General features: G+C 40.4%; 1 protein-coding gene across 8 annotated transcripts in view; it reads right to left on the bottom strand.

The window, feature by feature from the left end:
* megf11 (multiple EGF-like-domains 11) overlaps positions 1 to 16,578 on the bottom strand; it is a 70,281-nt gene that overhangs the window by 37,201 nt on the left and 16,502 nt on the right. For 5 of the 8 annotated variants that reach the window (XM_069162174.1, XM_069162180.1, XM_069162175.1 and 2 more), the window contains exons 3-7: positions 15,625 to 15,739; positions 13,998 to 14,099; positions 13,518 to 13,618; positions 9,207 to 9,299; positions 9,025 to 9,045 (exon numbers count right to left, since the gene is read on the bottom strand). In XM_069162174.1, the coding sequence (XP_069018275.1) occupies positions 9,025 to 9,045; positions 9,207 to 9,299; positions 13,518 to 13,618; positions 13,998 to 14,099; positions 15,625 to 15,731 (424 nt within the window). In that variant the 5' untranslated portion in view covers positions 15,732 to 15,739. The remainder of the gene's footprint in view (positions 1 to 9,024; positions 9,046 to 9,206; positions 9,300 to 13,517; positions 13,619 to 13,997; positions 14,100 to 15,624; positions 15,740 to 16,578) is intronic. The other 3 variants (XM_069162176.1, XM_069162177.1, XM_069162179.1) reach the window with 1 other exon arrangement.

The raw sequence follows: 16,578 nt of genomic DNA, 5'->3' as shown, positions 1-16,578 counted from the left end.
GAAACATGAGGATAATTGCGTTTTAATGACCTCACATTATGCAAATGCTCATCATGAAGCCATAAATCTTGGAGGGAGTTTCTACCTGCCTGACCACCGGTAATGCCAACAGACTGAAATATATTGTGTGAGGAAACTTATGAAGAAAAGACTTTAACTGGCCTCAATTTATAATATGACCAGTTATAATACCTTTCCCCTGTGGATTTAAATAATATAAATTGGCGAGAAAGAAGCCAAAAACACCAGAAAAGCATCATTTTATTTTTCATATAGATCTATTATTGATCAAAATTCCACTGGATAATTCAGATTTATCTAAAAATCAGCAAAATATGGTATAGGAGCATATTTAAAACCTACTATATTAGTACTGGATTCTGTGAAATATTTAAATATCTGAAAAATAGAGGTTTGAAAACCACAGCACTGCATTATGATCAATTAGGTAAGAAGTAGTGGATGCATAGATGGCTATGAATATGAACGGACAGAAATAGGAAAACATCTCTAGCCTTTGATTGAAACAGAAAAACTGTAGATTATGAGTTTTTCTTTATACCTTGGATAATACAGAGCCTTTGGAGAGTTCCCCCCCCTCCCCCCCCAAAAAAAAAAAAAAAAAATCCTAGAATTCAGCTCAAATGAACTGCTGGCTCTGAAAGCAACATTGTTATCCCAGTCTCTGAAACTTGCAAGGCCCATGAATTATTCTTCCTGATTCTCAAAGTCAAAGTGAAGTAAAAAGTATACAACAGCAACTTAGTGGAACATTGTGTGTGAGCGAGTGACAGCGAGAGAAAGGGAGCGGGATACTGTAGTCACATCGAAGAGGCAGATAAGAAATTAATCAAGCAATCAGGTACTAGTGGGGTCAGCATGGGGCATAAATCCTGAATCTCAGCTTACATGACATTTACTATGAGCACAGAGTTTAAAACATTTAAAACTATATTGATTTAATCATTGGCCACTTTTGATTAGAAATTAAGGACAAACAAAAGATTAAAAAAAAAAATAATAATTCCATCCAAAACCTTATTTCAGAGTCAATGGAAGGACCAGTGATATTGATCCATGGACCTTAACCCTCTTTTTGTTCTGTGGCGGAGGGCGATTTTGTCATTCATACTACAGTATGCCTACACTTGAAATGGAAGTGAGTCCCAGAATTATAATACAAGCTCGTGTTTAAAGTGTGAGGCTGAGAGAATCACGTGGTGTCAAGTTTCTTTGCAAATCTAATTTCTCAGGAGGGATTCATCACTTTGAGGATGCGGGTGCCTGAACCATGTCAGTCAGCATTTTCTGCCTTTTATCCATCTAAACTCAATTGAAAGGTCTTAATGAAGTGCACACTACAGGACATGATGAACTCCTATAGGTCTAAGACATGACGTCGTATCGGCTGGTGACGTGTGCTTGTCTGAGAAAGATGGCTACAGTGGCACTGATTTTGTGTTTTGTGCCATTTTATTTCAGCTGTACAACTAATTTTGGATCAGTTTCTGCACAACGCAGATTGGGTCCTCATGAATGCATCCTTGTAACTGGTAATGATTACATTTCCTCTAAAATATCCTTTGATCCTTATCGACCAGATGCCCTTTTGTCAATGTTTAGATCCCAGGCTACATCTCTTTGTTCTACTTAGTACGCCCTAGCCATGTGATAGCGTCTCTTCGTGTTTTGTCCTTTTCCTTTTCCCTCTGTGGCCACAGCCACCAATTTAATTGAATTTCTGGGCTTTTAATGTCTGCATTAGTCTAATCAGAGAAGAGGAAAGTAGAGTTGTTTATCTTGACCTTGGTAGATTTAGCAGGGGGTATTTGTGGAGATTATAATACCTAACTATTCTGCAAGATTGTAACCCATGCTTTTATCGATCAACTAGTCAAAGGTGCTCATAGACATTCCCGACACCGACGTGCACTCAGGTGCCAGGGAGAAAGCATTTCTGGTGACAAACTGCAGTAAACTCATACAAAACACACACAATAAGTCTGCTGTGATTCTGTTACGATCAAAACACTGTCTTTTATATTTAACAATGTTAATGTGGAAAAATATATTTTATATGAGCTGACCTAGCTTACTATTCTGCTTTGTGGGTGTGTAATCTTAAAATGGTAGCACTGGATGATTCATCAGTCACAAAGATAGGGCTGCCATTAGATTAAGGTGAAGGAAAACTGCTATCTCACACGAGCAACATGCAATGTAACCTTCTGAGAGGGTGGCACGGCTGCAGGCCAGGCAGAGCACACTGGAATGCAAAATACAACCCCAAATACCCAAGGGCCCGGAGGCAAATTTGATTAAAAGTTTGTTTTTCTTCACTCTCAACAAACGGAGGAGCTCGTCGATGCGGCACTGACAGTTAATTGGACTTGGCAGGGCCACGAGTTCATTCGTCAGCATTGTGTGGGGCTTGCCTAGGAGGAGCAGGACAATCGATGTCCCTCAGGACGGCCTGTAATCACTGCAACACTCCAATGAAGTCCAGGGTTAAACATCAGGAGATTGCAGGTGCACCAGAGGATCTGAGAAAGACTGCTAATGCTCGCTCTCCCAAAGCAAACCAAGGACAATGCAACACAGCACCCAAAGGACTGTGGTGATCCCTAAGAACAGAGTTACCTCAGGCTAATACTCTGACCAAAATTATCATGAGGCCAGGGTCCTGAAGGATAATGGGGGTATCTATAATAATATTTTGCTAATAACATGCATGAGACTTTGCAAAATCTAAGATTCCCCTTCTCGATATCAGTATCAAACTTGGGCAGAATCTGAAGCTTAAATCTGAGGGGTCACGAAATGATTAACAGGAAATTAAAGCAGAAAAAAACACATAATATCATGTAATAATATTCTATTCATTTTCCCATGCTTTTCTGCGTTAATGGGTAGTGTCATGACATTCAAGGTTTGTTTAAAGGGGTCAGGGGTCTAAGGAGGACTTTACGAAGGAGTCGCAGGAGAAATCATAAGAAATAAGGTTGGACACAAGAGAAGAATAAATACTTGTGCTACACAAATCTGATCTTTCTCTTTTAAAGCCATGACAGATGTATACATTTAGGTCTATCACACACTGAATTGTAAAAAGGTCATCAAAACCAACAATTAATAAAAATCAACTGCATCTTTGAAACAAACGTCATAAACACAGCAATGGAGCACAAAATCAAGTGTGACTTATAGGCTGTGAAATGAGCCTAAAACAGCTTTGTTCTACATTAGTATTCAAGAGATATCTTATCTCTCTAAACTGCTATCATAGCATTTCAGCTATTTTAGACACACTGACCTTCTCTTAAGGACAGGAGATAAGGCTTTTTTTCTTTTTTTTTAATGTCCTTATTAAATCAAGCCATCTATGCAGACTCTCAGAGCTGGGTAGTGTGTTCCAGGAGCTCTTAACTCTGTCTCTCACTGACTAATGACAAGCATCACGGTGATAATGACCAGCGGGACTGGATGTTGTATCATCCTAACAATCATCACGCAATGCCATGATATCCCCCCAGCTTTTTGTGCTCAGGTTATATGCAAAGAAATCCTGCATGCATGTACACACACACACACACACAGACACACACACACACACGCACACTTTAGGCATTCTCCAAAAGGTAATGGAGCAGCGAGCTCTTGGGAAATAATAAATCCTGCTTAATGGGATGGTACAAAAAATCTTGAGAGCCAGGCAAAGTCAATCTGCATACTTGGCCGATGAGGCTTAAATATACAGAAAACCTTATAGAGACATATGTGTGTCAAACCAGCTGATGCATGAAAGCCATGCAAAAGCTCTTCAAAAGATTGTAGTTGTCATGTTCGGTGAGAATATTTTTATATTTAATAAATAATCATCATTTGCGTGTGTGTGTGTGTGTGTGTGTGTGTGTGTGTGTGTGTGTGTGTGTGTGTGTGTGTGTGGTCGGTAGTAAAGAATGCTGTCAGCCACAGTGTGTGTGTGCCACAATTCATTTGATGGACTCAATATCAGTCAGCTGAAGTCTTGGCACAGCGATTTACAGCTCACATAAGTCACACGAGTCACTTTGAGACATGCAGGGAAAGATCTGAGAGGCATGCTGTCCGAGCCACATCCTGAAACTTCTCTGTCAGAGCCTGAGCAGTGACATCCACATGGTTCTATCTGCTCTGCTGTGAAACAACAAACAGCCGTTTTTAAACTGCACACAGCCAACTCTAACCACAAAGAAAGTGTGTCAAGTCCTTCCTTTGTTCTTAGCGACAATTAGTGGATGACTAGTCAAAGTAAAGATCTACTAGTAAACATCCATAGTGCAGTCCATTCAACAGCAACACTGCGACATCCCATAATGTGTCAAAAGGATTTACTCCCTGATGAAACTTTTACCAAACTGATTCTTACATTATTATAATCAATGCATTGTTTGCATCCACATTTAATGACTTGCTGTCTTCTTGCTGACACATTTTTTTACATTTCTTGGCTCGTTACTGCCACCAACTGTCATTCGATGGCATGAACAACTTAAAACCTGCAGCTGGATGTGTTCACATTCATATAGGATACAAACAAAGTGTGGACCCAGACACACAGTCGAAATATTGCTCCATAGTGTTACTAGTGGTGGAAAACTCCACTGTGTATCTTTAGCTTTTTAATTGTAACAGTGGGTATGACTTTGTTTTTATTTATATACATAGAGAAAAGCTGGTGCAGCAGATACCTGTTCATCAGTGCAATATGGAGTCAGTAACACTGTCACATACTTGGCAGTACATAAACTGGCTGCAAAGCTCCTGGGGAACCCAGTGCAGTATGCAAAAACAAAGCTTGGTCAGCGCAGTAGGGCTCAGCTTCATTGACACACACACACACAAAAACACACACACATGCACAGAGGCATGAGGCACTATAGATCGGTCCATCTTCTGTCCCCCCCGAGAAATACCGTTGCACAGGCACTTTGATCTTTCAGAATGAATGAGGCAGTTTGGCATCGACTGTTACAAGCAGCAAGGAACCTCCTCAAAATGATTCATACAGAATATTTATAGTTCTCCCAAAATGTCTCTTTACATGCTTGTGAAATGAGGAATTCAATCAATATAGACTTCTTTCTTAAAACTTGATGAGGAGATGTAATTTCACTTTACCATCTTTTTTGGGGGGCAGGAGAGGAGGGAGACGGGTTGATGTGGGGCCATTATCTCAAAGAAAAGTAACTTGTTGCACTGATGTAGAAGTTGAAAGGCACAAACACACACATGCGCCCTCAAATGCTGAATTCTGAATAAGACGAATGAAGAGAGAACTTCTGAAAGTAAAGTGACATTTGGAGTGATGTGACGAGCGAGAGTAAATCTGCGTGCGTCCCTGTCATGTTCAATGTAATTCATTCTCTTGGTCTTTGACAGCGATTCATGTCAGTGTCCTGCTGCTGTGGGATTGGAGGAGAACCAGATGGCTCAGAATATTCTGAGAATAATGTGTAAATACTGTCGACATGTGCCAGAGGGCGTCCTCACAAGAGTGTTTTTCAAAACAAAATGTTTAGCAGCGCAGAGTCAGTCTGGTTACTTTTTCACATTGCATCGGCACTGGTTGGAGCAGTGTCATCTGCAGAGAAATTATCTAATGAAGCTAAAATTATCTGACATTTCTGTTTGACCCAAGCTGTTGTGATCAAAATCCCGAATTCTTAAACTAAATAGGAAAAATCACTGATTTAAAACCTTAAACATGAATAATCTTCCTGTTTTAGTGGCTAATTAACATAAAATAAGTAGTATGAAACATCTCATATTGTGCAATGTGCAATACAAAAAAAAAAAGCATTCATAGGCCACATTCATCAATTAACCATGTGCACAGCACCCACAGTAACAGCTGCTTTACCATTTTAATACATGTGGGAGGAATATGTTACCTCATGGACCATGGCTGAACAACCACATTAGATTTGGCTATTAAGTGTGATAGATTTCTTCTTAGAACACAAAGGATGCTTTGTGGCTAACAAAGCTAAACTACTCCTTGGACTTTTCAGATACTTATCTTTGTAGCATTGATTTTTAGAATCTCTGCATAAGTGAGCGCACATTTCCACCACAGTAGGAGAAAGAAAACTGCAAGAAGGAAGAGAGAGGAAACACTAAAAGCTCCATATTTATGCACATTTCTCCCTGACCACTGGGAACATATCATTATCCAACTGAAGCACATGAAATCAATGATAGTGCTTCATTGCACCTAATATTTTACAAGTGATTGCAGTTATAGTTAAATATACCTTATGCATACAACATCTATCTTTATCGTCCTCTTTATTTGAAAGCGCTTATTAATGTAGCCTATAGTGACCCTGCGTGACAGACTCTTCAAGACGGATTAAAACTTAAGTGCTGAAAAGAACACAGCGATGAAGGAAAACGGACCAAACCCAAGAAACTCATAAGATGCTGAGATTTCATTCAATAAAGTGATAATATTCTACAAAGATTTGATTTGGGCATTTCATCTCATACTGTGCAGCTCTTTTTACACCACCATATACTACAAATACTGCAAACCACTACCAATAATATGTTTACATTCTCAAAACCCACTTACAAAATTTCCCCACTGTGGGATTAATAAAGTCCAAGTCTAAGTCTAAAACCTAATACTATACATCAGGAGACTAAAATGACTAAAGACATGCAGAGCTCCATCTATCTGAATTGCCTTTGCAAAAATTGCTGCTGTCCCTTTTTTTTTATTGAGCCTTGTATTTTTTTCATCCATTTTTTTATTTACATGGTAAAAATCCGTTTGAGAACGCTGCTGAGACACACCCTGGTGACAAAACAAAGTATACACAGTGGCACAGAGAGGACAAACAGAGTGCATTTCAACATAAAAAGAGGAGAAGGCAAAGCAATGGAAAAAAAAAAACAAGCACAACCGAGAAAAAAACTCAAGGACAAAACAAACATGAACAGGCGCAGGGCACTCTTTTAATGCCCTGAACTGTTAAATTAAAAAATAAACAATCGATTCATGACATAGAACTAGAAAAACATGTTCAAAACCACGTTCCACAAACACAATACACAAGCATAAGAGCAATCACAGCAACAATTAATCATTCATCACTCTTTTGGGAAAACCTCTACTTAGAAAGCTCCAAATCCACATGTGATGGATGTAGAACAAGACAGCATCTGCAAACAGCAGTCAACAGCAAACATCCTGTTTAACTGTTTCGTATGTGGTCCACATCTACCGGTGTGTCCTTGAGATGAGGGTGAGACACCCGAGGACTCCAAGCAGGTCAGAGGGCAGGTCTGGTCTCAGTGGGACTGTTGCTTCAGACCGAAGACACAGATGAAATGTTTTCTGGCTACAGCAGGTGGACACCAGCAGGTGAAAAATACATGCGATATCTTTCTCCAGCCTCCACCACCGCTCCCAACACCGTTAACTGAATCACTCCCACCTTATCTCCTTCTCTTCTCTGGCTACAAACAGTCAAACTCTTTCTGTTCACCACCTGACCCATATACAAAACTGCTTCCTGGTGGGTGCTGCTCCAGAAAGAAGGTCCAAGCCTTTGATCCGGCTCCAGATCACTGGCTGAAAGGCTGTCACTTCAGCTTTAGGCCGCACAGCATCCCACGGCAGCTCTTCATCTCCAAGCCTGGGCGACACACTTTTTTATCACATTCACACATCCTTTGTCACGTGCCCAGCTCATTCTGCTCTCTCACCAGCTATCGCACCAGGGAATTGGCTTTTATGCGAATACAAATACCTCAACTCAAACACAATAGAGGTAAAATAAACAGCAAATAAACCATGGCATTGATTGTGTTGGAACTGATCATGTGTTAATGTGTGCTTTTCAGTCCAAATGAACCATAATATGACGGTGGCATCCACTTACAGTGAGACTTTTACCAAACCGAATCACCTATCTGTGATGGGTGAAAGTAAAATTTACAGTGAAAGACAAAAAAAAAGCATGCTGAACCATTTACATGAAGAAAAAAGAGGGCAGATTTAATTTAAAAATTGGCACGCATTCCTCATTTCTACAGATGAAAGCTCGTAAATGAAAAAGCCTGGAACCATGCCTGGTATGGAAATCTAAAGTTATGAATAATGCCTCTGTCTCAATCATCAAGTCTGTTTTAACAAGGTGGATTAGCCAAGCACCTGCAGGCTGAAAGGCACACATGGCTGCACTCCTAACCAACCAAGAGTGGGACAAGACTCCCCGAGGGCCCTGAACCTCACATCCTCCCTGCTAGACCCTCACCAGCCTGTAGGAGTGAGCAGCCACAAACAGCTCAAACTTGTCATTTATGCCCATGAATCCACCTCCAATAGGCTGGAGTTGCAAGCGAGAGCAGCTGATTTACACACAGTTGCTAATCAGGGAATGGCTCTCTTGCTAATGAAAACTCATAGATCTATACAGTAACACAACTGATATGATTTTAGCTGCCATTACTCATTCGTAGATATGTAACAGGCAATACGAGTTAAATGCTACTGGGGGTAAACAGTTGGAGTTAAGAATTAGAGGTCAGAAATGTTGACGCAGAAAATGGTGACTGGGTCATAGGTATTGCTATCTCTGTCCTGACCTAGGAATGAGCCTCCTGTATGCACATCTCTCGGCAGACATAAATTTCACAACAGTGGAAATAGATTCTTTCCTCCTGTCTGGCCTCAGTGACGCTCCAGCATTTAGGTGATTGCAGGATGGATATGCTGGACTCCACCCTCCCATTCAGCTGCGGGAGCCACGGTAACCCCCAGTAAACAGAAAGGCCAGTACAACGCTTTGTTTCAGCCTGGCACTCATCCATCATTCCACTGAACAAGTCATAGGCACCAGTCTAATCATGATTAAGACCATAGCAGAAAGTTTGGTAGACACAGGGGGGGTGCAACCATCCATCCATCCACTATATTCATCAAGCAAATCACTTCCACTTCCAGCAAATGAAAATGAATTCATTGTGACTTACCTGTTCCATTGGCTGTGTTTGCTAAGAAGAGAGGATACAAAGCTAAGCAGCTTTGAGATAGACGGACATCGAGGCAAAACAGATTCACAGCAAGGTCTTATGGACTAACTGGCTGTGAGAGCCATTTATAATTAAATGAGTCTAAGTGGCTAATTGTAGGTTTAGAAGTAAAGTGCACTTACCACTGGAGCAGTCCAGTCCTCCCCATCCGGGCTCGCACTGGCATGTATCAGGAGACACGCAGCGACCATGGACACACTCCTCTGTACACAGAGCTGAGACACACAGAGACATTCCCTCATCAGTGCAGTTTATAATTGAGTTAACACTCGTATACACACACACACACAAGCAGAGTGTAAAACATCATTAAACCACCAATAAACAGCATAATGAAAACCAGCAAGATAACAGCTGAGAGAAAATGGCCCATAAAATTGAACTCTCAATATCTTCCTAATACCATCAAGGGACTAAATCTCAGCTATGGCACTCATATTCAACATCCATCTCAGCTACTTGACACTGAGCTAGATGATTTCTCAAGAGACTGAATCCTTGGTCAACATCTTGGTTTATCACATGGCTTTACTTTCTACAATGAGTCGTTATCAGCAGGCTGAGCCATGAAGGAACAAGTTGTAAATCCCCTCTAATTTGATCAGCCAGTGCTTTGTCATATAGTGATGCTTTAATGTAGCAGGTCCGGGCACTGCAGTGTCTACTAAGTGTGCAGTTTTCTTGATCATTCATATTGAGCAACACAGCACCCGATTGATTGGGTCGGCATTAGTATTCCTAGGAGTGTTTTCACAAGAGTTGGAAGTTTTTTCTGAGCTGTGGAATAAAGTGACCTACATGGCGGTTTTTGTTGCAAAAGTGTTTCAAACCAAGAGGGGAAAGTATCACAAAAATAGATACTTAGCATGAACATGGCATTCAAGGTCACCTGACAAGCAGGGTTAAGACAGGCAGACTCTTATCTGAGGAAGGAGACAGTCAGGCCCATCTGAGGAGAGAGAAACCCCGCTTGCTGGGAATCAGCAGTCCACTAACATGGCCTGTGGAGGGATGATACACAATCCAAGGGCAGCAGAGCAGACAGTCCGTCCTCTTAACTGATCAGACCTCATCTAACACTTCATCCAAGTTCTGCTTCTTTTGTTATTTACTTTTTGTTTTGTGACTTGGTTAAACGTGAAAAAAGGGCAGTAGGACAGAATCCGTGTCCTGGGGTGATATTGCCACAATATGACACCCGTCCTGCAGGCAGCGAGGTCAGCAGGGGCTGGCTGCAGGCCTGAACAGCGCCATTATAGATTATCACTCAATCAGGCTTCGATTAGGATCCACCACCAGCGGGAGAGATGCAGTAGGAGAGCAAAAGGAGGAGTGAATCCCAAACACCCACAAGCCAGTGCTAATCGCAGAAATGCTCCCACGGCAAAAATGGTAAACCAGAGATTGAAAGATAATTCGGGGCAGATTTCTGAGCAACAGTGCTCTGGCAGAAAACTGTCTAATTACAGGAAGCCAGCAAAACGAAAAGGGGGAAGAGCTCCAACATTTGTGCTGACGAAGGTAGTGAGATCGACTACCTGTAATCAATGAGTCCGCAGTATGCAGAGTATTCAAAGAGAAGAGGAGACGAATTCAATGTCACCATGATGAGTTGATTTCGTTTAGTTTCAATCAGCAAATTCTGATCAGCAAGAACAGGGAAATGCAAATGTGTCACATCCTTTAGAAAAAATGAAATATGGAAATTAAGTTTTGAATATGAGAGAAAGGATAAAGCGCACCCTTCTCCTGAGATCTGAACCGGTATACTGAAGGGATGGCATAATAAAGTAGGAGGTAGGTCTTTCATTTTAATTGAAATTCATGAATCCCTCTGCCTAACTCATGTCTAAGGAATCTGTTGGAAAATTGAGTCTTTCATCTAGATAAAAGGCTAATCTAACTCATTATGCAAAGGTGTTATCAGACTGGGGAACAATGGAGCTAATTGGTGATTGTCATGCAGTGTTAATAAATTTAATATTTTTGCCCAGTCACTACAGTCTTTTAAAATGTCTGATAAAATAGTCTCTGCCTTTTTTTGGAGAGCTTTGCTGCAGTCAGGGAGTAAGAGACCAGTACAGTTGTTTTTTTTATGATTTTTGTAGTAGTTTGTAGTGAAAGAATGAAAAAAAAAAACGTGCTACATCGTGATGTAAGTAGCTTGAGGTTAAATCGATCTGAGGCCTACAGAACATATCAAACAATTCCTGCAAAGCTTCGTCTACGAGCTTCTATCTAGCACAGAGATGATTTATTTTAAAAATGTGTCTTTGAAGCATTAAAAAAGACGCAACAAAGCCAAAATGAAAAAGAAATCAAAGGCGCCGGACCCCCTTTTCTGTAGAAAAATCTCATCATCATTCCTATCATCAAAACGTAAATGTGAAACTTATCAAATCCCAACTAATTCTGCAGCCAAAGTAATTTTAAAATTATATTGCAGCACTGGATGGGCAAGAGTCATGCAGGAGTCATCTGGCCCAAATGCTGTGTAAAAAGAGGGACTCATAGCCCTGCAGAGCCTGTCAGCCTCTGAAGATATTATGAGCTGTTGTCATTAGCGAGCGGGAAATGAGTTCCTCACATCCTCTACTAGTTACATATTAAGGTAATGACTTACAACAGATCAAAGGTCACAGATATAATAAAGACCTCAAGTTGGAAACTTGAAACATTAATTAAAGAGAAGCCCATCAACTTATCGTAGAGCGCCTTGAGAAAATTTAACAATCACTTCCAAAAGATGGAATAAAGCAAACTAACAGAAAAAGAGAAAAAAAACATCCTTTAAGATAATGTTGCTGATTCAGTGGCAGTGTTCTCTATGTTGTGTGTTTGTGTGATAATTTCGGTTCATTCCAGGTCTCCACATCCCCAGATTCATTTAGCTGCCTCTCATTGGAGCTAATGTGAGTGCTGATGTGGTGCCATGTGACAAAAACATAAAAACAAAAAAAAAGGAAAGAAAGCAGACAGGATTAAAAGACAAACGCTCTTGAAACTTTTCTGACTTTTAATGAAACAGACTTTATGGAGAAAGCCACTCTAAAATAATAACACACAAGAGGGGGATGGGAGGGATATTTTACATTGAGTAAACAACGAAATGTCCTGAAAAAGACGACTTGAGTTAATTTTGGGTCGATTTACTCTATAATGCCCCCTTTTGTCACTGCATGCAAAACAGCTCGGGGAGTACAAATCTCTTAATCCTGGTAGTGAGAGTGCAAGGATTAAAAAGGAACAGTTTGCAAAGGCAGCAGAAAGCAGAGGCTGCCCTCTCAGCCCCTATCAACTCGGTCTCCCCACTTCACCTGAAAGAGGCCAGGTTACAGAGGAGGGCAGCTGTTTTCACTCTCAGATATAACATGAAAAAGAAATATATTAGAGGTGGTGAAAGTCGAGATGCATGCCCACAGTTTGGGAACTCACCTGGTTAACGCCTTGAAAAGACTATTAAATAACAAATGCCTCTACTGTCAGTTAAATGGTTAATGAATACATTATTGATCAGTCACCTCACTCCTCAAAACCCCCATATAATCACACCGGCTCTTATTCTTTGCTGGCTGGCTTCCTGGGGATCTGCTACCCTGAGGCAAGTAAAGCCTAGACAAGGACAAGCTCAGCAGTGGTCAAAGAGCAAACCCTCATGGCTGCAGTCATGTTTCAAAAGATGTAGGAAAGCATTAAAGTACAATTCTCATCTTATTTAAAGAGAATTAAACATTAGGTAAGGCGAGAATATCAAAAACATAACCCTCAGAAGCTATATGTCCTGTCTTTATTTGACAGACATGCAAAAATATTCACCTTGATGTGTGAGTAAAAATATAAATCAATTACCATTAATGAAGCTGTAAAAATGACAGTGTGAAGGATTGTTATCAGCATATTGCTACAGTTCAATTTTCAAGGTTTCTGCTCCTTTTAAGTTATGGAACTCTATTGGGGTTTTATGGTGGGTGCTATACTGCCTCAGTCTGTAACCAGCACACTCTTGGGTCATTAATTTTTCTCATTGTTATACAACTTCAATTAAATTACTCTTGCTGGAAGAGTAAAGCAGGAAGCAGGCGATGGTGTAAAGTTGGGGCCATCTTGTTAATCATGCTCAATCATCTTAAACTGAATAAATTCACATAGATGGCAGCATTGCAAACAGAGAAGGCAGGTGGTGGAGAGTTATTGGGTGTTGATGATATAGAGGAATGGACTGGAGTAGGGGCGACTGAGGTGGGGTGGGTGGGGAAGGGGCAGTGGCAGTGGCAGACTGTTGGGGAGCTGCGGCTTTATCTGCAAGCCACCCACAGTTCCGATCAATCCTAATATTTACTCCTTTTCTCAAAATGTCTGGCAGGTATAACCTGAAATGTCATCAGCGAGGACAAAGCATGTTTTTTTTGGTTTTTTTAAAAAAGGATACTCACGAACACACAAGTCTCCACTCTCAAAGTAACCAGGGCAACACTGCGAGCGGCGCCTATACATGGTCCTCACTCCCCGCCGGTAAGCCGTCTTATAGCTGATCCTGGAAAAGAAGACACAGAGAGAGACAGCTACATGTACAGACTGACCCTTTCTGAAGGGCAGGAAAACATATAGCAGGTAACTTCATCTTCTGTTGTTATTGGCGGTTTTATAAACTACAAAGAGGAAAAAGAATTTAAAGCATCAAAGTGACTCTGTGTACCTTTTTAGTTGGATACCCACTGTAAACTCAATGGAGTAATTAAAACATAACAACATCTTTAAAACAACACAATGACAGTCAAAGGCATCCTGGCTCTGACCACATCTCCGTCAGCCACATCAAAAGGGACATTAATTGTGGCCTTTATAGACTTGGCTAAGATTTTGGGGGACAGAAAAACAAATATGTGTACAAATAGTGAGGCTTCCAAACTTACCTGTGCCTTGTGCATTTAAACCAGTTAAGGATGTCTGTGCATCTGGTGTAATAGATCTGGTCAAATGGGTGAGCGTAAGACTCCTGGACAGTCACAGCATAGCTGAAAGAAAAACAGGTGAAGACACTAGTGATAGAAAGAAGGACTGTACTGTGAAATTATGAAGATAATTTTACTTTGCTTGACTATTTCTACAACTTCATACTTCAGATCCACGAGATCTCAAAGGGAAACATAAAATGCTTATTACTCCGCTACACTTAACTGACTTCTCTCATTCTTCCTAGGTTCTTAGTTTTTGAATTTACATTCAAACAAAAACCTGACAAGGTCATTAAATACCAATCCAATAGTGCCCAGCCTTTTTAGCTTTTAACCACTGTGACAAAGAAAGCAGCCTTTAGTTGGCGCTCCTTGTCAAGTCTCAGAGGTCAAAGAGTTTTTAGCAGTTCTACCAAAGAGATACTTCCCCTTTAAACTTCTCAGAGGGTTTCATTTAAATAACAGTTTGGGGCACAAAAAAGTAAAAGTACCCAATATTTCACAAATAAATATAAGAGGAAAGTTAAAAACATTTCATTTGTGTAGCAGAACTTAGTTTTTTCTTCCTTACTACCAAATTTATCATCTCAAACTGTATTATTTACCCTATAAAGTGGCCTGAACTCTATGTTGGAAATCCCCAGACTAAACTGTTTCACTGTATATGAAGTAGTTTAAATTAGTACGACCAGCTTCGACAGGGAAATGTTACTTATTCAGCCGTATTAAGAATCTAATAATATAACAATATTATAGCATTTGATTTTACTTAAAGTAAACTTTGTTATCATACTTCTGTACTTTTACTTCACAAACATTTTTAAACTAGTACTTCTACTTGTAATAGAGTATTTCTATATTGTTGTATTCGTACTTTAACTTAAGTAAAGGGTCTGAATACGTTTTCCTCCACTGAAAGAACTGCTGCACTCATAGTGAAGGTCTAAGTTTTCCATGCTCCTTGGAGATGTTTGCACTCAGCGCCTGTCAATGGATGCAGTCCCAATAAAAGTATTACAATAACTTTTGATATGCAAAGAAAGTAGATGTCCATGATCTATGCAGCCACAGTAGCCTGGAGATATCGGAGGGCCTCATAGTCATGAACACGGCCCACTTAAGTAATTCATTTCGATTGCCAACAAGGTGGAACCACGTTTCCTAAGTACCCTCACCTTGGTCAGGCAATAATCCAGATAATATATCTTCACAGCTTTCTTTCCTCCCCTCAGCATCGAGGACAGAAATTATTCCTGCTTATTTCTCATAAGTGACACTGCCCAGCACAGCTAATAATTATTCAAGCTCTATGGCTGTCGTGATTGATTGGGATGAGATTACACTGATCAATCTGCCTCCATATTTCATTTGAAGCTGCAACTCCTCCCATCTCTCAGAGCTTGGCGACTGAGCTGTGTGAGATCGATTCTGCTGTATGGACTTTCACAATAGATCTGGAACTTTGGTTAAGAGCAGATACACTTAAGAAGTTTCATGATTGACAGCATCAGTCCTGGGAGTCAGCAGTGTCAAATTACTACAAACTAAAGTTTTATGTTTTACTGTGGTAAACACAAGAGCTCACCTCTCCCAGTGGCTGCAGACATTGGGGTCATCAGGGTTGAGGCTCAACGCACTAGTGGTGAAGCCTAGAACAAGGAGCAGGACCAGCAGGGCAACTGATGAACCCATCCTTCACTCTGAGAGATTAACAGGGAAGAAAGACAGAAAGTTTGGGATAGATCAGTTCTCATATTGGACTGTCTAATAAGATAGTATTTATCCTGTGGAAGGTGCATGTCTGATAATTTCATAACGTTAAGAGGGAAAGTTTGACATTATGGGAAATATGCTTGTTTGCTTTCTGAGAGTTGGAAAGGAAGATCAATTCCACTCTCATGGTTGTACACTAAAAATGAAGCCAGAAGTAATGAGCTTAGCTTAGCATAAAGACAGCTAAAACAGGGGAATACAGCCTGACTCTATCCAAAGATAAGAAAACCGCCTCGAAGCCAACAATTGGCTTGTCATGTCTTTTTGGTTTAGTCTGAACAAAAAAGTAGCATCACTTCCTTTCTGTGCTCCACACATGCCAACCAGTCAAGCTGCAGTTTACATCCATGTCTGTCCAGACTCATATATGTAGTGAAGACTTGTAGTGAAGCCAATAAAGTGGATTCTGATAGAACACAACGTTTTAGCCATGACAGTAGAAAATGCTTCAAAAATTGATTTTGCTGCAAAATTCGTACAAGTTCTAAAACGTGGATGTTTCAAACACATCGTCAACCCGACAGCACAGAAGATCTATACAATCACCACTGTTTCAAGGTGGATACCAAAAATTAGAGCAAACAATTCAGTATCTCACCCAATGTGAAATATGGTCATGAAAGTGGTCAGAAAAGTGTTTCTGCAGAACATTATGACATCACAGAGAAGTTTACCTTCAACCTTTTTGAATATGAAATGTCATCACTTCATCTTTTTATCCTTTTGGAGATTTGTGTGAAATTTTGTCAAAATTAGCATGTGAACT

Source organism: Embiotoca jacksoni, unplaced genomic scaffold (assembly GCF_022577435.1).
Source record: "Embiotoca jacksoni isolate LCO1_2020_lvr unplaced genomic scaffold, fEmbJac1.0.p SCAF_3, whole genome shotgun sequence".
NCBI classification, from domain to species: Eukaryota; Metazoa; Chordata; class Actinopteri; family Embiotocidae; genus Embiotoca; species Embiotoca jacksoni.
Note: the sequence above shows the minus strand (reverse complement) of the source record. Positions and strands in the feature narration are given on the sequence as shown.